General features: G+C 43.3%; 3 protein-coding genes across 4 annotated transcripts; 2 read left to right on the top strand and 1 right to left on the bottom strand.

The window, feature by feature from the left end:
• Positions 1–1057: 1057 nt before the first annotated feature.
• On the top strand, positions 1058–14464 carry aebp1b (AE binding protein 1b). Its single transcript, XM_006805866.3, has 22 exons — positions 1058–1896; positions 2745–2918; positions 3008–3064; positions 4582–4974; positions 6763–6828; positions 7314–7379; positions 7692–7775; positions 8772–8843; positions 8938–9047; positions 9359–9498; positions 9582–9666; positions 9753–9897; positions 9977–10065; positions 10304–10427; positions 10665–10861; positions 10992–11168; positions 11331–11494; positions 11633–12168; positions 12264–12403; positions 13152–13251; positions 13339–13505; positions 13598–14464. Exons 1-22 carry the CDS (start codon positions 1665–1667, stop codon positions 13967–13969), a joined length of 3690 nt encoding a protein of 1229 aa, XP_006805929.2. The 5' UTR covers positions 1058–1664; the 3' UTR covers positions 13970–14464.
• On the bottom strand, positions 14237–22983 carry pold2 (polymerase (DNA directed), delta 2, regulatory subunit). 2 transcript variants are annotated; one of them, XM_035914386.2, is made up of 11 exons: positions 22900–22983; positions 18195–18427; positions 17978–18099; positions 17768–17891; positions 17570–17684; positions 17291–17489; positions 17077–17157; positions 15595–15752; positions 15169–15296; positions 14979–15080; positions 14237–14834 (listed from the first exon to the last, which is right to left on the bottom strand). In XM_035914386.2, the coding sequence occupies exons 2-11, from the start codon at positions 18418–18420 to the stop codon at positions 14674–14676; spliced, it is 1416 nt and encodes a 471-aa protein (XP_035770279.2). In that variant the 5' UTR covers positions 18421–18427; positions 22900–22983; the 3' UTR covers positions 14237–14673. The 2 variants fall into 2 exon arrangements, with proteins under 2 accessions (XP_035770279.2, XP_006805930.2); XM_006805867.3 differs by lacking the exon at positions 22900–22983 and adding an exon at positions 18616–18791.
• nono (non-POU domain containing, octamer-binding) lies at positions 18985–21770 on the top strand. Its single transcript, XM_006805865.3, has one exon. It carries the CDS (start codon positions 19129–19131, stop codon positions 20455–20457), a length of 1329 nt encoding a protein of 442 aa, XP_006805928.1. The 5' UTR covers positions 18985–19128; the 3' UTR covers positions 20458–21770.
• Positions 22984–23034: the final 51 nt, after the last annotated feature.

Raw genomic sequence — 23034 nt, 5'->3', positions numbered from 1 at the left:
GTTGCATTATCTATAACATCACTCAGATCATTTACACTGTTGTAACATATTAGCTTCCAACAAATAAAATCATTCCATTTGTGCTGTAATAATAACAGCAATAGTAATAACTAAAGTTATCCAGCTCTGTGTTAGTTCCAGCTCAGAAGCCCTGTGCTTGACCTTACTGTAGTCCGAGATTTCTGCAGCATTCTTCACAGCAGTAGTCATATCCCCCATCGATAAGATTGCACAACGCCATAGTTTTCTTAAAATCAAATCCCACGCAGTCTGTTTTCCTTTTCTGAGTCACTGTCCTCTGAGTCTGAGACAGTACGAACGAAATGATTTTAGCAGGTTTTCGTGCACTTGGACGTCTGTACCTGTGTATCTGTCTTGTTCATCACAGTCTGAAACCCATTCAGAGGACATCTCTTCTTTTTCTGCTCCTAAGCAGAGTTTATAGGAGTTCTATGGGCTTCACAATGCTTTTTACCACATTGCTTAATATCTGGATTCTAAATCTAGTAACTGAAATGATCTAAACTCATAGCCTAGACTTATTAATGGATCAGTCATTCTTCATTGAGACTAGCTGCAACATTTTCTACACACCCAGAATTTAAAGGCCCTGACAGGCTCTCCAAACAGTGGACAGAGTAAGAGGAGGATGGGGGATGGTTAAAAAAAAACACAGCAAATGTTAATTCTGTCATCTGCTCGGACAATTCTCTTGCCCAGCGTGTGTATTACTCCAACCCATCCCCCCCCCCCCCCCCCCCCCCCCCACACACACACACACCCTTTTGTGTAACACAACCTTTTCTCCAGAAAGGAGAAAGAAAAATACGTAACACTCAGAGGAATGAACGACAGTGCAACACACTGAAGTGATGGAAAGCAGAGATCCTCTTTTTTTTTAAGTACCAAAGAAGACTTTATGTTTTACTCCTGCCTGTTTCCCATTTTTTTCTCCTCTTCTTCTTTTCTGGAATTCCTCACTCTGAGGATTAGCTTGTGTTTGTCCCAATCCTCCCCCTTTTGCCCATTCTCTCCTCCTCCTCCTCTTTGGCTTGTGGAATTCAATGTCCTAGGAATCATTCCCCTCTCCTGCTGCTTTGTGGTGACTGAGGAATTCATCCAGAGCCGAGGACGTAGGAAAAATTGGCGTTTAACTCCAGGAGGTGCAAACCCTGCAGTCTGGGGCCCTCACCTGCCTTCCTTCATCCTCCCCCTCCAACTCCTGTCTGAGCACTGCACCTGTTCTGACTTGTCGGCCAGGTGGAGGGGATCCTCTAGCCTTACGCTGTTTTTTCAGCTGACCCTGGCTTCAGGGTAATTAGGAACCCTGTCTATTCATTTGACTGGATTACTGCTTTGCTTTGCATCTTTTCTTTCCGTCTGTCTCTACAACCCACCTCCCTTCCCTCCCTGTGTATCTCTACCCCCCTCCCACTCCATCTCTTGTCTAGAGCAGTCTGAGGCTGGTTGACACTGTGGCTGTGTGGGTATGTGTGGAGTTGCAGAGGTTTCCCTTCTCGAGTAAAAGTGTGGATCACAAGGAAAGAGCACACAAGGGGGCCTAAGGGTGAAATTGAACCTTCTGGCAATTAAACTGGAGTGAGTGTTGAACGGTTGTACAAACTCCAAACCAAAGGATTGTGCGAGTTGGAAGAGCAGCAGGTATGAAGAGCCAGGCTGTGACTGCTTCTGCGGCTCTGCTGGCCCTGTGCTGCCTGCTGATGATCCCTAGAGGAGGAGAGAGCGCTGGGGGAATAGTTTCTCTCCGGCAGGCTGGGGATCAGCTGCGAGACGAGTCGCTGGATGACCCAGAAAGAGAGCAAGGACTTGTAGCAGACTTACTCCCAGAGGAGGGTGGCATCAAGACCAAGAGAGAAGCAGAAGCCAACCAGGCAGGTAAGTGGAAGAAATTATATTTTGTACTTCTAAAGCGCAGATGTGTTATGCCGACAAGATATCAGAGCTGCTGAGGTACTGCTTGAGTTGTGGCATGACATGGAGCAAATGCAGACACAAACACACAACGATTCGGTCTCTGACAGCTCCAACAGCGTGACAAAGTCCATGTGCTCGTCTGTCCACTCCTGCTTCCCCGCACAAGGTAGCGGGACAGATGAGCTGGTTTAACTCACACCAGACGAGAGAAGAAGACACTGAGTCGAGCATCTTGCAGACAGATTTTTTCATGACGCGTACCTTTTCCACTGCCTCAGTTGCTCAAACCCTGCATGAATAATGCTGACTCTTCTGTACAATCCCGCTAACACACTTCAAGCAATAAGCCCAGTTTTTGGAGCCATTAATTAAGCTCTTTGATGAGTCTCGCTTATGCTGCTGAGGTGAAAGTGGTACATTTATTGAGTATCTGGACTGATTTTGTATCATTAAAGCTGAACTGTGGTTAATAGAGCACAACTAATGGAAAGAGAGAAACATGGTTTCCATGAAGGTGCCACAGGACTTGAGGAAAAGTCAAAAGGAAATACTGATGGACCTCAAGCAGCCACTGAAATGTAATTGGCAGTCTGGACTTTCCTTGGAAACACTGCAATGTGATGCAGTGAAGAAATAGTTGCATAATCTCAGACCCAAGCCTCATAAAAGAACTAATTGTGTCTTTAGCTTCTGTATGCAAGGAGGAATATGTTTTCATTTCAAAAGGTTTTGTGACAGAACCGTGAGAAGTGGGCTCTGGAAAACCTCTCTCTCTCTCTCTCTGCCGCTTCTTTTCCCTGTTTTTACAGATATTTTAGGCCGGGTGAGGAGGGCACCTGATGAAGACAAGAAGAAAAAGAAGGACAAGAAGAAGAACAAAGAGCCAAAAAACCCCAAAGCCACCAAAAAGCCAAAAACCGACAAGAAGGGAAAGAAGAAGGACAAGAAGACAACAACCACAACTTTGCCCCCGACCACAACAAGTGAGAAGAGAATGCTAAGCTTTGAGCCTGCTTCGCTGATCACTTGGATTTGATTGTTGTTAAATCTTGTGTCCGTCTTATATTTCCAGCGATCCCAACGGAGCCACCCTCCGAACCATATACAGATTACCCCTATCCCGATGCCGGTGAGTGGCACACATGCAGGGGCTGCTTGAAAAATATTGACTGAGTTGACTACTAAATTTGAGTTCATATAACTATATTGTTAATATGTGTTAATGTTAATATGTTAATATTCTGTGTGTTAAATTGCCTCCCACTACTGGCTTGGAAAAACTTGTTTAACAATTTATTTTTTTAAAGGCTGGGAATATAAGAATATAAATGGGATTTACACATGACAATATAAATGGAAACTTCAACCATTGTATGCATCGAAGTCTGAACAGGATTTGGTCAGTGCTACTGCACCTTTGAGAAAATTTATGTAAATCGTAAAATTATGTCATTCAAGTCTGTTTTGGGGTGGACCAGGAGCATAAAAGAAGTGGATTTGCCTCTGGTTTGTAAATTTGAAAGCCGTAACCTCAAGCATTTTGAGGGCTGGATGTGAACACAATGGTGAGCTGCAGAGGAGTGTGGGATGAGTGTGAGAACCTGAGGACACTGTCCACATAAAATCTGACCATTCAAATCATGATCATGGAATACTGAAGAAGATTTCAAACACCAGGGTCAGAGGCCATAAAATGACCACAGAAAAACTTGACAGGGATGATTAATCTCATTAAAGTTTTATGCAGCATGACTTCGTTGTCCCAACACTGTTGAATATTAGAGAGTTTAAGTCACTTCCACATTAGCTTATTTTGTACAATACCAGATTGTAGACAGATGGAGGAATCTACCGTGACATCACCCATTGGTTTCTGAAGTCTGGTCTTGAGATGAGTGTTTCAGCTGTTTCTGCCATCTTGGTGAAACTGGAGCTCATGAGAGGGCGGTTTTATACCGCAGATAATCTTCCATTTTGATACGTGGAATGACCAAGATTTTTAAAACAGACCCAAAACGAAAGACTGAGCTCAACAGGAAAGTGTTTACAGAGGTCAAGACAGAAAGCTGTTCTCCCTTTGACATTTTTGACACTTTGACATTAGGCTTAGTAGCTTCTGCACCCAGAAGCTACTGAAAATGACAAAACTCCGCAGGCATAGAGTTAGAAAGATCAAATGTAGCCCCCTCCTCATTTCTGATCCAGCTACCAGCTCAGTGTTACATTAGCCTCACATAACACACCTAAATCTCTAAATCACAACACTGAAATGAAGACTGAAATGTGGCACACACACTTAGATGTAAATATAGCACCTATTCTGATTAGGCAAAAAGTTGTGCTCTTTTATGATTTTTTTTACCCATCGAGGGTTACAGTGTTTGTTTGTTTGTTTCTTTCTTTCTTTCTTTCTTTCTTTCTTTCTTTCTTTCTTTCTTTCTTTCTTTGTGAGGATTTGTTGTTGTTTTTATTCAAATACAAATTTAAAACTAGAAATATGTCTAAGTAGTAGTGGAAAGGAGGAAAATAATTTCAGATCCAGTTCAAAAATCAGAACATTATAAAACACCAGAGAACCATAAAAATATTTGTGTCCAGACTTGTGAGCTCACCATCAGCCAGCTTTTGTGTCTGTTTCCCTCGCAGAAACTGATTACTGGAACCCAGAAGATGACTACTGGGGTCCTGAGCCCACACCCTCCAGGCCAAAGCCTGAGGCTCCGATCACAGATCCCCCATACGACTACTGGAAGCCAGACGCCCCCGTAACAGATGCCTATGAAGACTACTTTAAACCAGATGAGGAAGACCCAGCTGCTCCTGTAACATATGCCTACGATGACTATTGGAAACCAGCAGAGAAAGAAGTGCCCACTTCAGCGCCTGCCATCTACGATGATTACATGAAACCGGACGAGACAGACCTCTACACCTCTGTGACCGATAACTATGACAGCTACTGGCAAGAAGTAAACCCAACGCCTGCTGCCCCTGATACAAAGCCTGGAACAGATGACAGCGATTACTGGGATGCCACATGTACGTATAAGTCTTTTGTGTCTTTGTTTTGATTGAGGATGTTTAGTGTGGAGGCAGTTTATGTAACATGAATAAGATGATGAAAGCATAATTAGATCCATTTGGCAAATCCCAGGGAGGTCACTGGAAACAATTTATGGGGGGGGGGGGGGGCTGAAACAATTCTGAGAAATATCTTGAATTTACTTAACTAACAGGGGTGTTTACAGGAATTGTTCAGTAGGCCAAGGTGTGGGGCACGAATAAGGCAGAGGCCCCATAGGAAAAAAAATTGTCTTAAATATTTATTTATTTTTATCAGAAATGCAGAAAATTGGTATTAAAGAAACTGATGCTGCACAAAAAATACTTTTACAAGCAATTTGACTCTTCACTTAAGTAATAGTAAAGGTTTTATCATCAGCTTGTACTTTAAAAAGCTTGCTTTAGATGCTTTGAACTAACAAGTAACTACAACTTTAAAATAACTGGTAAAGAGTACAAAATGTGACACTTATATACAAGATGTAATGAAGTAGAAGTAGACAACAGCATAGAAATACTAAGGTACAAGTAAATTAAAACCTTACTTCGATGAAATAGTAAAGTAAATTCTCTCATCTGATGGTGTTAGGTATTGTAGCATTAATAGTAATCTACTCCAATAGTATTAAAAGATTAGGAAACACCCTCACCTTCAGAGGGGATGGATGCCACCCCACATCCTTCCTCTAGGCACTCCCCTGCCATACAACCAGAAACTTGAGTCGAGACAAATGCTTTACTCTCTGTCTTGTGAAACTTGACATTTAAAATAATGGCAGTTAGTAAAATTTTATGTCTTTAAAAGTATGAAGGAGTCAAACAACAAGAACTCAATTAGGTCAAAATTTCCATTACTGCTTTGCAGTGTAGAAATAAAAACTGCAGGTAGTGGTTAAAAAGGATCATTGTCAGAGTTTAAAGTGCATTCTTTTAATGCTAATTGAGAAGTCATGTGTACAGAAATAGTTACAGAATCAAAGGTGTCTTTTTTAACAGTGCTGGGTTGTATGATATTATCAAGAAGCTTTTAAATTCATGATTTAAAAAATTTAATATTTCAATTTCACCATGAAAGTGGTCACTTGTGCTTCTTTTCTTCAGAAACATACTAGATGATCTAAGACAGTGTTACTCTTTGTGAAACAGAAGGAAAGAAGCAAAGAAGGACACGAAAAAGGAGTGAACTGCACTATGGGAGACATTTACAGAGAGTAGGCCAGCAATCTGTCCAGGATGTACCCTGCATTTTGTCCTCTGTCAACTACAAAATGCTTCTGCCTCTTACCAACCCTTATTTGGATAAGTGGTTAGGAATAGGATGTTCAGTGATTAATCAGCTGGACACTCAGTAAACTCGGTGGTTTGTTTAAGCTGAAGGAACTGCGTAAACTTCTGATTAAATAAAGTTTAATAACAGATACCCGCTAATCGTTTGGATCCGATTTTCAGACATATTGGAGAAAACTTTTATGAGCGCTCTTTATTTCTTCCAGCTGAAGTCAACAGAGGGCTTTTTTTCCACGGGATGAAATGCATGCTGGAAACAGTGTGTCGTGCAGACCTGTGACACTCATCTGGATTTGAATGGCATGCTCTCATTACTCTTTGTTTCCACACTACTGTACAGTACCTATGCTCCTTCAGCATTTCCAATGATTCACTCATACTTGGCCATTCTGCTTTCTTGCTTATATTCTCCCATTTCTCTGTCTGCTACACTTAAATCACCTCTCAGCTTGACCTTTTGAATTCTTCTTCCTGCAGATGAGGTGCAACCGTCACCTGATGGTAAAGAGGTCAGCCCAGAAATTAAGGTGGAAATCCTGCCAGGTGACTGCAGACTCTCATGACAAAATCAACTAATGTGAAACCTCTAGTAAGCGTTGAGATACAAATGAAATAGCCAGCCCATACTTTGTGTTTCATTAGAAATGCAACACATGAGAATAACACTGGAGCTAATCTATGAGCTGACCTGCCCTAGTTTACACACAGGAGTGGGTGGGTTTATTTCTTCCACACAGTCAACAAAACTTTCCACAGTTTTCTTGTAGAGCAACAAAAAGCCCTGTGATCAGAGCCCAGCAAATTTATGTTTCTCATAAATGGGGAATTGAAGATTTAACAGCTACGTTATACAACAGGCATCACACCAGCATCAAAATAAAAAACTCCTCTTGTGGTTGAATAATTCGGGCCACTGCTAAGTTGTAAAATTTTGCATGTAATCCCATAAAGCTTGACTCTGTAAAGTAGCGGCGCCTCCGAGGGGCTGAACGAGTCGTCTGACTTCGTGTTTGTTCTTTTTTACACAGAAGAGCCCACCGCCACCGCGCCCTATGAGGGGACCTGGTATGATGATTACGACGAGTACGGGATGAGTATGTGGCCGCCCGCTCACACACATGTGAATCACAACCATACTCGAATGTTTTCTATTATTGGTTTAGTCACAGAGAATTTCCTGCCAATAAAGCAAACAGCAAAAGAAAGGGATAAACAACAGTTGAGTCAATAGCTTTCAAGTGTTCCTTGATGACCTGTTTACATTTCTTAATGACTTGCAAAACCACAAAAAAAAAGAAGCATGCATATACAGTACACTACTGTGCATGGCTCTGTGGTAATCATTGTTGTTTCTATGAAATTATAAGTGATTTTCTTTCCTTTTTTGTTGTTGTTGTTGTTTTCAGAGAGAAAAGAAGACGAGACCGATGAAAAGTGGATGGAAAAAGAGCGAGAAAGAGCAGCCAAAGAGAGGGAGAGGGAAGAAAGAGGTAAGAAGACCCACACGGGATTCTTCTTTTTGTTATTTGCACCACCGTGCGTAATCCTGTCAAAGCAAAGAGTGTGCCTCGTGAACCCAAGTGGAAAAGTACTAACAATGATGTTGTCTCCCCTCAGTCATATCTAGTCATACTAAGAGAATGCAGATGTGATTTCCATGCATACAAATGTGTGCGTCTCAGGCACTTGCTTTAACTTGCATGACAGGGACAAAAGTTCACCCCACCAAAGTAAAACGGAGATTAGGGCTGTAAAGAGTTCAGAAATCTCAAAACCAAAGAGCGTGAGATAAGCTAAGAAGGCTGTGCCGGCATCGGATTGGAAGTGAGGGATGAAGAGGAGTGACAACAAAGGGAGAAGTATTTCAGCTCTTTTGTGCCACGTGTCTGCCGTGCGTAAAGTTGAAGGGTTCAAGCCCAGAGCAAGTGATATATAACACCACCAGGACTGCTGTTAATGAGGCTCTTCCTGTGTGCACAGTTTGACCCAGACTAGGTCTAAGGTGAAATGGTTTTGCAGACGTTTCTGAGAGTTGTTCTTCCGTAACACAACTATGCGCATCTACAGATACTGTGTAAAGGGGCGCGTGTGTGTTGTGGGTGAGAGAGCTTACAACATGTTTTACATTCTCACTGTCAGCCATGGAACTAGCATCACACTCCAGTATGTGTCAGAATATGAATAATGACAATGGGTGAGAGACTCTGCAATCTTCCTTCACGGTAAAAGTCCAGGTCAGAGGGAGGATGATGATGATGATGATAGTTTCAGAGCAGACTTGGACTAGAAGCTAAATCATAACATCTGGTGTGCTTTGTTTTTTAACCGTACTCTGGCCCTCCAGGTCCCTGTGAGGACTTTTGGCAAATAAAAATTGTAAAATAATACTGAGTTCCTCCATCATTTCTGGGCAGAGTAAAAAAAAAAATTCAGCCAAGACAGCGCAATTTATTTTGCATTAAGACTGTTTGTCTGGCCTCGGACAGAGAGAGCGCAGAAGCTAAAGGAGGCAGAGGAGAGAGCCAGGAACAGGCCGCGTGTCTTCAAAGAGCCAAAGAGTAAGTCAACATCTGTTCAAATCTGGAAAGTATACGTAAGCTTTTGCTGAATGTAATTAACACATTATTTAAATGTTCTCTTTCTGCTTGGCAGAGTGTCCTCCCCTGGGGATGGAGTCTCACAAGGTCGAGCCAGATCAGCTTTCAGCCTCTTCTATGTCTCAGTATCACTTTGCACCTCAGAGGGCGCGCCTAAACATGCAGGTACACAACAATCAGGGCGGGGCCATGCACTTACAAGCAGGCCTTGAAATAACCACCAGCTGCCAGCAACACTGAAAAATACTGTTATTGTTGGGTCTGTCACTTCCAGGAGCTGCCTTAGTGGTACATGCTTGACGGATTCTTTTAAGTCCTCAGTATTTAAATCAACAATGTGTTTTTTTTTGGGAGGTGGGCGGGTGGGGGTATCCAAATTCTTCTGTTAATGGATGCAAAAGTAGATATGTTGCTTTGGCACTCAAGATACTCAAAGGGTTCAAGTATTCAGTAGCATGTGTCTCCGTGGTTCTCAGGGCTCTGATGATGAGGAAAACATAAGAGGTGGAGCGTGGTGTGCAAATTCAGAGGATGCTATCCACTGGTTTGAGATAGATGCTCGCAGGGTGACAGAGTTCACCGGAGTCATTACTCAGGGAAGGGACTCCTTAAATGAGTAAGACACAAACAGACACGCAGACATAAATATGCATCATTTGACATTCCTACACCCAACAATTTGCCCTCTTCTTCTTTCAGCAATGACTACGTGACGTCCTACTTCCTGGCTTTCAGCAATGACAGCAGAGAGTGGACTACCATTCACGATGGATACGCCGATTGGGTGAGTTCATCTAAAACTGTGCCACTTCCACAAGCACCAATACTCGTCTTCCTCTCCCCCTCAATCACATGTTCCCTCTTGTCCAGTTGTTTTTTGGAAATAATGATAAGGACACCCCAGTGATGAACCAGCTTGCGGTGCCCGTGGTGGCCCGCTACATGCGAATTATCCCGCAGAGCTGGAACGGCTCTCTTTGTATGAGGCTGGAGGTCCTAGGCTGCCCCCTGCCTGGTGAGTCGTATGCCCACACACTCACACACACCTTAAACACAGAAAATGAATAATTTTTGCTGCTCTTTTCTCCAAACAGATCCAGTTAATGTTCTGTACAGGCAAAATGAGGTGACTCCCGTGGACTACTTGCAATTCAAACACCACAGCTACTCGGAGATGGTTGATGTGAGTTTCCCTGCAAAGTTTATCTGCTGACTGATAGAATTCCAGGAGGTCCGCTTTAAATGCTCTAATATAAATTGCAGCTTCATTCTGTCTCAGTTTTTCATTTGAACCACCAGAGATCAACGTGACATTTCCACAATAACATAATATTCATTATTAACCATCTGCTTTGTAGTGTGTAATGTAATCAAATACAATGCTTTGCATATTTACTGTTGTCTTTATCTCACCTATTCAGCTTATGAAGTCAGTGAATGAGGAGTGCCCTAACATCACCACCATCTACAGCCTGGGCCGCAGCTCCAAGGGACGGGAAATTGTTGCCATGATAATCTCTGGCAACCCCACAGAGCACGAAATAGGTGGGATCTCAAGCAGGAAACGGGCAGATAGACGTGTTCTTATTGTAATGTGTGCTATAACAACACAAATGCTGTAATGTGCAGTATTTCAAACAGTCTGGGATGCTGATTCGTTGAAATTACGCTGGGTATTTATGGCACCACTGTGGTATCCCGCAAATCCTAATAAACACCAGGCGGACACCAGCAGATTAAGGCTGACAGACAATTACAGTCTCGCCCCGGTTGTCCCCACAGGTGAGCCAGAGATCCGCTTCACGGCAGGTCTCCATGGAAATGAGGCAGTGGGTCGGGAGATGATCCTGCTTCTCATGCAGTACCTGTGCAAAGAGTATAAAGACAGAAACCCCAGAGCCCAGCGCCTGGTGGAGGGAATACGCATCCACCTGGTTCCTTCGCTCAACCCTGACGGACAGGAGGAAGCTTTTGAAGCGGTCGGTGTAAAAAACAATCAATCAATGACAACATGTTTTAAATACTGTCTAAAACAAAGAGGAAATGTCTGTGAAACATAGTGGGCTACTTAGATGAGTATGTCCCTTTTACCCAATTTCTACTCTGCAGGGATCAGAGCTGAGCAGTTGGACCACTGGTCACTTCACCAATGAGGGCTTTGACATCTTCCAGAACTTCCCTGATCTGAATAGTATCCTGTGGGATGCTGAGGATAAGGGCATGGTGCCTAAACTCACCCCCAACCATCATGTGCCTATACCAGAGCACTTTGAAGCTAATAGTTCGGTAAAGAAACAAACAAACAAATACGCATATAGATATAGATATAGATATAGATATAGATATATAAAGCCTTTGAGACTAACCAGGTTGTGGTAAACAAAAGTATGTTACATGAGATTCTGATCCTCTGTCTGTGTGATCCTGATCTTCCTGCTTTTGTTCCAGATTGCTGTGGAAACCAGGGCCATAATCTCCTGGATGAAAAGCTATCCATTTGTGTTGGGTGCAAACTTCCAGGGTGGGGAGAGAATTGTGGCCTATCCTTATGACAGCTTACGTCTCAAAAAGCCTGCTGAGAGCCAGAAACCTCAGAGCCGCAAGAAGAGACAGTATGACTTGTTTCCCTTCCTGTGTTCTGTTGTTGTTTCTGTACCTTTATGTACACAAGTATTGTCCAAATGCAAATTTTTCACCTCTGTGAACCACCAAAATAGTGCTTAATAATTCATTTAGAATCATGTCTGCAGGTATGAGGATGAAGGTTTTGATGTATCTGAGTGGGAAAGGGGCTACCATGAGGAGCCAGTGGAAGACTGGAGAAGCAGAGGGTATGCAGAGCCAGAAGAGGAGTGGCGGGGCCATGGATATGACCATGGTCACGACACAGGCTATGACCATGGTCGCGACCCTGGGTACGACCATGGTCGCGACACAGGCTATGACCATGGTCGCGACACAGGCTATGACCATGGTCGCGACCCTGGGTACGACCATGGCTATGACCCTGGGTACGACCATGGCTACAATCACGCGTACAACCAGGGTTATGGGCACAGGGAGGAAGAAGACGATGACAGAGGAAGAAGTGCAGGCTACCATTATGCTGAATCTGAAGATGAGCCCCGCATGACTGCAGACGAATCCCTCTTCAGGTGGCTAGCTATCTCCTATGCCTCCACACACCTGACCATGACACACAGCCATCACGGATCTTGCCAAGGAGACACACCAGGAGGGGGTCTTGGAATTGTTAACCGGGCCAAATGGAAGCCAGTAACAGGCAGTAAGTAGAGACCAGTGCGTTTAAATTCCCACATATGTTTATAGCACACCCTGGTGGACAGTAGTTGCAAAACATGCTCTTGATCTTCCCTGCAGGTATGAATGACTTCAGCTACCTGCACACCAACTGTTTGGAGCTGTCCATTTTCCTCGGCTGTGATAAGTTCCCTCATCAGAGCGAGCTGGCGTATGAGTGGGAGAAAAACAGAGAAGCAATGCTCATCTTCATGGAGCAGGTTAGTCCCAAACAAACACAAACTGTAACCTGTCCTGACTGTGCTTCAGTCTGCAGTGAAAAGACTATTCAACATCCTGCTGGATATAATGTTGGATTTTAAAATTTCTAAAAAAAAAATAAATAAATAAAAGTACCTAAAATTGGGATTTACAGCATTGTGATTTTGCAGTTATTCCTCCTCTGTCCAAACGAGATGTTTCCCACGCTGTATTGCTTTTCCCGAGGTTGCTCCCTTATATCCTTAGATTTGTCCACTGATGGTCGACTGACAGAGGATGTCATATGTTGTACAGTTTGCGAAGCTCTTGGAGGCAAATGTTTGCTTTGGCTGTATAAGTTAACTGTCTGTTGCTTTGAAAAGTTGATCGCAGGTGTTTAAATTCATATACCACTCATCAAAACAGTTTATTATATTATACATATAAATTTTTCAATGATAAAAACAATTTGCATATCACTTAAAATAGGCCACTCAAGACTCAAATGCAACATAAAAATGGGAGTAGGATCAAATATGATTCTTTTGTAATGGATGATTTTTGAGTGGAATCATTTTAGAATCACTGAATCATTAAACCACAGCTTTTTGGATCAGTCCAAGTATAATTTTGCTCAATTTTACTCCAAAGTCCACTCATGAAAAAATGAACCTACTGATTTTACTGAGCAGTTGAAGAGAACTACTACTCAGCAACTGTACCTTGTACTTTGCTTCTTTCACTCATGTAACTATTTGTGTACTTCAGGTGCATCGCGGCATTAGAGGGATTGTGAAAGATCAGCAGGGGAACCCTATTGCAAACGCTACTGTATCTATCGAGGGGATAAATCACGACGTGACCACAGGTCAGTATACTGTTCACGCCATCACTCAGGATGTAATAAAACATAACATAGCTCAAACTGTGCTCAACACTACTGTTGCCATTGTAGCACCAACGGGGGATTATTGGCGTCTGCTTAACCCCGGGGAGTACCGCGTGACGGCTCGAGCTGAGGGCTTCTCCTCGTTGACGAAACTCTGTGTGGTGGGCTATGAGTCGGGCGCGACTGCCTGCAGCTTCAACCTGGCCAAGTCCAACTGGGACCGCATTAAACAGGTAAGACTGTCCCAACTTGAAGTGCCTCGATACATGTGCATCTTAGCAGTACTCAGTAAAGCCTCTTTGTTTTTTCTTTAATTTCTCTGCAGATTATGGCCCTCCACGGCAACAAGCCAATTCGAATTGCCTACAGCAATAGCAGAGTACAGTACACCACAGTCAACAATGGCCACAGGAGTGTGATCGGTACCAGTAATGGTTCTTCCACAAATTCTCGACTCAGTCTTGAGCAGCGACGGAAGCGCAAGATCGCTCTCATCCGTCGTCTTCGCCAGAAGAAATTAATGAAGGCCATGTCGATGAGAACGACGTTACCCCCTACAACAACCACAATTCCCACAACAACAGAGGCCACCACATCCTGGTATGAATCTTGGGTCTGGGGAGAGGGACAGTCCTCAACTCCTGGCGGCTTCACAGACTCCATCATGGACTATGACTACAAGATCAGTGACTATTAAAGAAAACACAAGTGGCTTGTTTCAAGTAAACCACCGTCCTCTCTCAACTGTAGTTCACGTTGCCGTGTTGTACTTAGAGCTGGCTGAAGAATCAAATTAGGGCTCTCGTCTTTGTACGACGTAAGCAATGGGAATGTACAGAATATCAGCTATATTAAAATAGTACATCTGTTAATCAACATTTGAAATAGGTCACTTCACAGAAATGGAACCATTTTATAGATTTTTTTTCCAAAGATCACACTTCATTATTCTCTGACTCGTTCAATCACTTCTACTAATGCTTCGTGAAAAGAAGTTTATTGTGGATGCACATAAGAAAAACAGTTATTTACACGATCTTCACATATGGCAGAAATATTTTTAGTGTGAACATTCAGTAAATGTGGGAGAAGTTGGTAACAGATGAAGGAGTACAGAGGTTTTTATCATGTTTTCTCAGACACAGATGGGTTAGAAGAGTTATTTTTCAAATAAAGGCTTCTTATTAAACCACGAGGGTCTCTTCTTTTCTTTTTCATTTGCTGGTTTTCTTTCAGTTCAATGAAAAAAAAAAACCAAACAACAAATGTTATTTTAACAGAAACACTGAAAGGAACCCATGAGGTAAATGTATCTTATTGAAAAGCTTCTGTGTTTTTTGGATTGAAGTTAATTTGATCCTTTTGTGGCCAAAAGAAAAAAAAAAAGCATCAGCTGTGTCCTCAGTGGCTTACGTTCATCTCACTTTCCTCATCTTCATCTGCAGAGAAGGCAGAAAAGCTGATTGGCTCACAGTGAAGAGTGCGTAAATTGACGAGGCACGCCATCTGTGTGCTGCTGAATTCTGGAACGGTAACCAAAAGGACTTCCTGGCCATCCGGACCTGGTGGGATGAGAATACGAGCAGCAACAGTTAATTATTTATTACACATTAGTCTGTGTGAATAGTACATTTGTAGCTTAAAACAGATCATATGATAACATCCACAAAGTTTCTTCTGTTTACATGCAAATGGCATGCACTAACCTTTGATGAGCTTGGAGTCAAAAGTAGGGGCATTGCCACTGAAGTAAACATGGGGACACTCTTCCAGGATGAAAGGGTCTTTTTGGTAAAATGGGTAACAACCTGAGCAATTCAGAGAAAATCTTGTCAATAAATCAATAGTGTGTTTAGATTTACCAGAGGCTCTGCGTGTTATTCTGTATCAACTAACCCAATGTGTCAGGTGCCGTTGGGGCCAGATGTCGGAGTCGAAGCGTTTCCTCTAATATTTCCAAGTGGCTGTCCCTGCTGCTGTATCTCTGAATGTCACAGACGTTCTGCCCTGATGTACCGAGGAACCTTCAAGGAAACAAGCAAATACATGTAAACCTAAACATATCTGCACCTAGAAGTGAATATTAAAGTGGACATGAGGCATAAATGGAGCCCTGCTCTGAAAAGCTGACATAGTGCGTCTGTGAAGTTGGATTTAAGAAATAGTGCTAAACACGTTGAAAATTTAAACTGTAAGCACTTATTTTTCAAATCCAGCTACACAGAGTTATATCCATGTTAGTTTTTGAGAGCAGGGCTCTATGGTGTAAATTAGCCTGTATACTTGTAGTGTTTCATGCCCACTGTAACAACATGTGCTTACCTCACTCCATCTATGCTGGCGTGGTATGGATTGCATGCCAGCTGTAGTGTGGGGTAAACGGACGACAAGGGGAACATGCATCGGTGGAGAGGCTGCTGTGGGAGGGTGTAGTTGGTGGGGTCGTACTGGCCAGGCATTACATCCACAGGAACCGAGGCCTTAATCAGCAGGAGACAGTAATGTGTAGCAAAAGAAAAAAACAAAACAGTAGAGTTGTTTAGACGGTAATAATCTGTGGTATTCCTCTTTTCCTCCAGTCCAGTTTATCCACCATCACCCTTCTGCACATGCCCAAACCACCTCAGCCTGTCTCTCTAACTTAGTGTCCAAACCGCTCAACCTGAGCTGTAACTCTGATAAATTCCTTTCTAGTCCTGTCCATCCTGCCCACTCTCCATGAAACTCTGAGCATCTTCAACTCTGCCTCCTCCAGGCTCAAAGTCCTGTCTTTTTGTCAGCACCACCCTCTCCATACAATACATCATATATTACAGCATGTCCAGCTCGTCTACCTGCTCTTCTTCACCTCTCTTGTGCAGTCTTTGTAGGGCTGCTACGATTTATTATAATCAATGACGTCAACAATTAAAATTTAGCGACATGTATTTTTATTGTCAACGTGTCACATTCTAATACCACGTAAATGTGTTTTTTAACTCCAATACACTACAGGGGGCCATGGGGGCAGTACCCCCTTTCGTCTGCCAAGACTGAACTCAATACTAAAGAAGAAGAAAGTAGTGCTAACTGCAAAGCAGGACAGAAGAAAATGGAAAAGGGGATTTAAAAAAAAAAAAAAGTGAAAGAATTTCACAGAAAACAAATAAAGTAAATGCAGACTGTGCAAAGCGGAGCTTTCCTTCCAATTTGCTGTGGGACAAGATAACAGGGTGATATTCACTGGTGGGCAGATGAGATACTGGAGCCCAGAACAGGTGGTTTGCCCACAGGAAACGGAGATAAGAGTTATTGAAATAATCACGGACTAATCGACTAAAAAATTGGCAGATTAGTTGACTACCAAATTATCTTTAGATGTAGCCCTAACTCCTTGCTTTGGATGGTTGACCCCAGGTACTTAAACTCATCCACCTTCCCTACCTCTGCTTCTTACACCTTCACCTTCATACCCGTATCCCGGTCATTCACACACATGTATTCTGTTTCGATTCGACTGACTTTCCTCCACCTCCCTAGCTTCTCCACCACCTGCTCCTTACTCTTACTACAGATCGCAGTGTCGCCTAACTATATCATACTCCATGGAGAGGTTCATGGAGCCTGAACTCATATGCCAGCCTGTCACCACTGCAAAAAACGAAGGGCTCAAAGGCAATCCCTGGTTTAAACCCATCCCCATTTATCATTCCTTCCATACTTTCTCATACAGTATCACAGGTCCTCCCTTGGCTCTCTTGGAGGTTACAAATCATAACATAAACATTTATCATTAAAGTAAACTGTCAAAATCTTCAGACTTACCACCAGCTGAAGCAACAACTCATCTAGCAAACGAATGGCATCCACACTGCCAGCTTGAGTCTTCTTAGTAAGATACTTGGCCTGGGGGAAAAAAACAAAACAAAAAACCAGATAAAGGGTAAAATATTTATTTTTATGTTTTAAGTAAACCAGTTCACATGAGTGACTTGGGAGGAACGTGACTATATGACAAGGTTCAAACCATTTTCCCCACCTTTGTTGATGCATCCTTGTCTTGAGTGTTTTGACTCAGGAGGTTTCCCGCCAGCAGAACCCTGGAAATTGTTGCTGCACCACTCTGCTCCCCGAGGTCACCGAGCTGACCAGTTACCATGTCGACAAGCAACTGTAGGCCCAGCATGCTGTCAGCATGAGTACTGCCAAGACCCAGACCTGACGCCAGGAGCACAAACCTGTATGAAGGCAGGCAAAGCAATTAATGTTGTTTATCACTACAGGCAGGAATTTACACCAATTAGATGTGTTTTCATACCTGTCAGAGTCAAGTGCAGGCCTTGCTTTCTGCAAAGGAAGATCCGCTGTGCAAAAGTCCTCAACTGTGAACTTCCCATCGTTCCTCTCGGCACCATATACTGCAATGACGCTGCCTAAGAAAGACAACAAGAAACACCTACATCAGACTCATACATCCACAGCTCATATGATGCTGACATCCTGAAAAACTACCAACCTGTGACACACTTGTCTTTGTCAATTTTCCCCTCTAGTTTAATCCTCTGCAGTTCATCCTCCAGAATCAACTCATCTGATTCATGAATGTATTTTGCTCGTGCAGGCTGGGGCAGGAGGTTGTGCTGGAGAGCAAGGAAAAAGAAAGTTGTTAAAGTACAATCCAGTAGCTGCTTTCAATGTGTGGGGTGAATTTAGCACTACTTCCAACCTCCTCACTGATTTCTTTCAGAATAGATGGCTGCAAGTCCATACGCTTGAACAGAGTCCCTACAATGCAACACTGCTCCGCTGGTTCTAGATCACACAGCTTCTTGATAACCACATCTGATCCTGACGGATACAGAACAGGAAAAAACAGATTAAGAAATAGAAATCAAATGTTTCAGTGTCCCTGATGTAGGTAGGTAAGATTGCTCTGAGCTTACCCCACTTCTGCTGAGCTCTCTCTGACAGCAGAGGCCTCATCTGCATAAGTCGCGCTGCGTAAATGTGAGCATACTGGCGGCTGAAGCTCCGCTCCCCAATTCTGTAGCGTTCAGAGCACTGACTATAAGCCAGAGACGTCCTCTCAAACACCGGGCCCTGGTCCTCGGAGGCAGGACGGCAGAGCAGAGAGGAGCCCTCCTTCTGTACACTTAGGTCTGAGAACATGACTGTCCTGAATAAAAGCACAGGAGACATAGAAATGGGTCTATTTTAGATTTCAAAAGCTATCAATTTAAAGCAGTCCACTCAATAACGTGCTTACAAGCGCAAGTAAAGTTGTCTGGGTTTTCCTTAAACATCCCGACTTTTCATGAGAATACCCTGAAAACTAATACAATATGACAGATATAACGACCTTACCGAAGAAAATAGACGTTTGCACTTCAGTTGCTACTCCTCTGAGATCAAGTGCGTGTTGATATTTTCAGATATCGACGATTATTTTCAGTAGCTTGCGAGCAACAGGAATAATTCCCGCGAAATCACCCGCTCACCGGTGACAGTCTCTATGTACGAGGGCGAACTATCGCGAGAAGTAAGAAAACATTTTTTAAAAAAGTCAAAAATCTAAAGCACCCGTAGTAAGGAACGAAACATATAAACAACACATTTGAGACAGCCTTGTTATTTTTATACACTTACAATTTTACATATTTTTTAAATAACTGCATCGTTTTTGTTTTATTGTTGTTTTTTCTCGTACCGTCGCACATAAACTACGTCGCCGATGTCGCGACGAATTGAGGTCACAATAGCGTAGCGGTAGCACGTACCTTCGCCATTTTCACAGCTCTTTGTGCGCTACCGTTTGCAAAGAGTTTCTGTGTTTTTAACAAGCCATTTGCTACTTCAGATTTTAAATCCATTGCGAGAATGCAAGGAAACAGAGGCCCCCAGCAGAACCGCGGCCCAAACCGCCCGGGAGAGCAGCTGAAAAGCGAAGGAACAAACAGCAACGGGCAGCAGCCAGAGCCCAGCGAGCAGACCAACCCCAACGAGGCCTTAACCCTGGACCTGCAGAGCTTCAGAAAGCCCGGGGAAAAGACCTTTACCCAGCGGAGCAGGCTGTTTGTAGGTAATTTACCAACGGGTGTTACCGAGGAGGACCTGGAGAAGCTGTTCACCAAGTATGGAAAAGCCAGCGAGATATTTATTAACAAGGAAAGAGGCTTCGGCTTCATTAGGCTCGAAACGAGAATCATAGCAGAGATCGCCAGAGCCGAACTAGATGATACCCCCTTCAGAGGCAGGCCCATACGGGTGAGGTTTGCGACACACGGAGCTGCTTTAACTGTGAAGAATCTGCCAGAGTTTGTGTCCAACGAGCTCCTGGAGGAGGCCTTCGCAGTCTTTGGCCAGATAGAAAGAGCTGTGGTCATAGTGGATGACCGAGGGAGACCTACGGGGAAGGGCATAGTGGAGTTCACCTCAAAGCCAGCTGCAAGAAAGGCTTTGGATAAGTGCTCTGATGGTGCTTATCTTCTGACAGCTTTCCCCCGGCCTGTTACAGTGGAGCCTATGGAACAGTTTGATGAAGAGGAGGGACTGCCAGAAAAGTTGGTCAACAAAAACCAGCAGTATCACAAAGAGCGTGAGCAGCCGCCACGATTCGCTCAGCCCGGCTCCTTCGAGTATGAGTATGCCATGCGATGGAAGGCCCTGATGGAGATGGAGAAGCAGCAGTATGAGATGGTGGACCGCAACATGAAAGAGGCGCAGGAGAAGCTGGAGGCTGAGATGGAGGCGGCCAGACATGAGCATCAGGTGATGCTGATGAGGCAGGACCTCCTGAGGCGGCAGGAAGAGCTGCGAAGGATGGAGGAGCTCCACAATCAGGAAGTGCAGAAGAGGAAACAAGCCGAGCTCCGACAGGAGGAGGAACGCCGCAGGAGAGAGGAGGAGATGAGGCTGCGCAATGAGGAGATGATGAAGAGGCAGCAGGAGGGCTTCAGGGGCAACTTCTCTGAGAACAGGGAGCAAGACATGAGGATGCATATGGGTGGTCATGGGATGCCCATGAACAGAAACTCTCTGGGGGGCAGCTCTGGTCCAGCTGGTACTCCTGGCTTGGCTGCAGAAAATTCACCAATGTTGCCAGGGCCAGGAAACAACAGCATGCCTGGAGGTGGTCAGGGTGGCTTCCCCAGAGGCCTCCCCGGCCCTGGAGATTATGGACCTCCCAATAAACAACGCAGATTTTGAATTGCAAGCTTAATTTCCCCCCCCCCCCCCCCCTTCCTTTTCATACTCACTGTACTTTTATGTTCGGCTAGTGTTAACTTTTGAACTTGGAAAACTGCATGTCATTTTTTTTGTACCTGCCTATTTGTACTTTTGATTTATTTTTAGTTCTGAAATGTAAAAACTCCAAATGAGCCATGTGTTTTACTTTACTTCTCACATTAATGTATTTTCATAGGGGTAGAAAGGGCTTTTGTCCTGGTTATGATAACTTTTCTGGAATAAATTCCTGATTCCCTAAATAAAGGCTTTGGTTTATTCAGAGCAGAATCACCTCAGCAAGCTCAGGATTGCACACAATAGTGACTTTTGTCTGCACAGTAGTGTGAGTAGTATTGTCACTAACAAAGTAAAGAGTGGTATTTCTGGCACTCAATATTGGTTATTGGCCTGATTTATTAATTACCAAAAAGTGAAATGCAAATGTCAGCAATTTATAGCAAGTAAGTGTTATCACAGCTTTGAAGCTCCATAAAATTGAGTCTTACTGATAGGTTGCGGTTAAATATTAAGCGAGAAACATGGGCTTTTGCACGGTCGTTTTTCTGCTTTATTTTGATAATTAGGTGAAAAAAAATGCCTCACACATATTGAGAACTTCTTGCATGTTTTGCTGAATACCCAAATCTGGCTTCCTACTGATAGTGGAAACAGTCATTGACAGATTTCAGTTGATGTTTTTTAATTGTTTATAGTGGTAATTCACATCAAGTAGCCTCAAGACGTTTTATATAGCAAGGTAAAGACCCTTCAGTATAAGAGAAAACCCTGATGAGGTGATGATCCCCTATGAGGAAGCATGCTGGGGGAGCACAGAGAGACAAATCTTCAGAGAGAGAGAAGATAGAAGTTATAGACTTGTAGTAGAAGCCTATAAATACCTGGAGAGGGGGGTGGGGGGGGAGGAAGGTGAGTAGAGAAGAAATGCTCAGTGCATCCTGGGAGGTCCCCAAGCATCCTGACAGCAGCACAACTAAGAGATGTTCTTGGTAGAGTCAGCGTTGCCAGGCTCCTCTCATGGGCACGCATTTCAGATATGATTGGATCAGATTATAATTAATACTTTGTTAGTGAGGGGAAGCATTTTAAATTAAACTCTCGATTAACCAGAGAGCCAGCGAGGAGAAGCTGATACAGGAGAAATACGATGTCTATTTTTAGCCTCTGTTAGTCTTGTGGGTGCAGCGCGTTTTTGATCAGTTCAAGGCTTTACAGTTACAACAGCTTCCTCACTGAAAACAGGAATAATAAATGTAAAAAAGTGGTTTATTTATGTTCAGCTAATTATAATTAAAAAAATAAACAAACATAAATGTGTCCCTAGCGCGGTTACTCCAACCTGGCAACATAAAAGTGGTTTCAGATAGATAAGAGCTCCAAAAGGCGTTTTCCGCTTCAATAACAGGCGCTTTTCATCACCGCCACAGCTAACGTAGTCAACTGGTTTCCATGATCAGACAGCTAGTTAGGAGACAACTTTAGCGACAACATTCAGTGGTATAAATCTCAAAAGTAAACGCAGCGATTATGTTGTTATGTTATGTGTGAGTTAGGTTCACCCGACCTGATTTTTGCAGCGCTATAATACATATAATTTAGATCGATCCCCGTATACAGTGTACAGTTACCTCGACGCATGACCGTCATCCACCCGCAGATTACGCTACTGGCGCTCTTTGTCTCTCTGCTCCCAAACTCGCCATCTAACACAGGTTAGCCTCGCAGATGTGAAGGTAACGTGAAGGTGTATCCTCACCCCCTTGTGCAGGCTGCCGCTCCCTGAGCCTGGTTGTTCTAGAGGTTTCTTTCTATTAAATGTTTTTCCTTTCCTCTGTCGCCATGCGCTTGCTCATCGGGGGCTGTTTGATTGTTGGGGGTTTCTCTCTTTTATTGTAGGGTCTTTACTGTACAATACAAGCAGCTTGAAGCAACTGCTGTTTTGATTTTGCACTATTAGTGAAGACATGATGTTTGCTTCAGTGGAAATTAACTTTACCCATTAATTACTGACATCATAGTTTTACTGTGCCTGATAGAGAGAGCATCTGTTACATCAGTATTAGTCAAAAAGCATTTTGACATGCAGAAATGCAGACAGGTTTTGTTTCACCACTCTTCCTTTAAATAACAAAATCTGCTTTGAAACATTATGTATGGCAAAGAGCTGTTATCACACTTAATAATTAACACTTCTTTCCCTATTAGCACAGTGTTTTATTAATTGACAAGTAACTCCCTGCATGGGGATTTCACCATTTTGTAATCTACACAGGTTGTTTGTGATTCATCCACTACCAAGCCCAGTGATTCAAGATTTTTCCCCCTCCTCCTATCAGTAGCAAGAAAAAGTAAACACAAAAATCATCAAACTCCTGTTTGTTTTTGTCTGTAAATAACTAATACCTTTTAAAAGCAATTTCTCCCTTTCATTTTCCTGGTTGTCTCCGGCTTCCCTTCAGTGGCTCCCCAGTATAAAATCACTGAACTAGCCGAGAAGAAAGCAGAAGGTTGATGACTGCTCAATGACAAATAAAGCAT

Source organism: Neolamprologus brichardi, chromosome 12 (assembly GCF_056152115.1).
Source record: "Neolamprologus brichardi isolate AB-2024 chromosome 12, ASM5615211v1, whole genome shotgun sequence".
Lineage (NCBI taxonomy): Eukaryota > Metazoa > Chordata > Actinopteri > Cichliformes > Cichlidae > Neolamprologus > Neolamprologus brichardi.
The sequence above is the reverse complement of the archived record's forward strand: the minus strand, read 5'-3'. Positions and strand labels throughout refer to the sequence as shown.

Coding starts and splice junctions, on each gene's coding strand:
- aebp1b (XM_006805866.3), top strand. CDS start 1,665: ATGAAGAGCCAGGCTGTGACTGCTTCTGCGGCTCTGCTGGCCCTGTGC. Junction 8,844..8,937: donor TGTCTTCAAAGAGCCAAAGA/GTAAGTCAACAT, acceptor TCTGCTTGGCAG/AGTGTCCTCCCCTGGGGATG. Junction 9,667..9,752: donor ACGATGGATACGCCGATTGG/GTGAGTTCATCT, acceptor CCTCTTGTCCAG/TTGTTTTTTGGAAATAATGA.
- pold2 (XM_035914386.2), bottom strand. CDS start 18,420: ATGTTCTCAGACCTAAGTGTACAGAAGGAGGGCTCCTCTCTGCTCTGC. Junction 17,158..17,290: donor ACAAGGATGCATCAACAAAG/GTGGGGAAAATG, acceptor TTTTTCCCCCAG/GCCAAGTATCTTACTAAGAA. Junction 15,297..15,594: donor GCCAGCATAGATGGAGTGAG/GTAAGCACATGT, acceptor GTTTCCTTGAAG/GTTCCTCGGTACATCAGGGC.
- nono (XM_006805865.3), top strand. CDS start 19,129: ATGCAAGGAAACAGAGGCCCCCAGCAGAACCGCGGCCCAAACCGCCCG.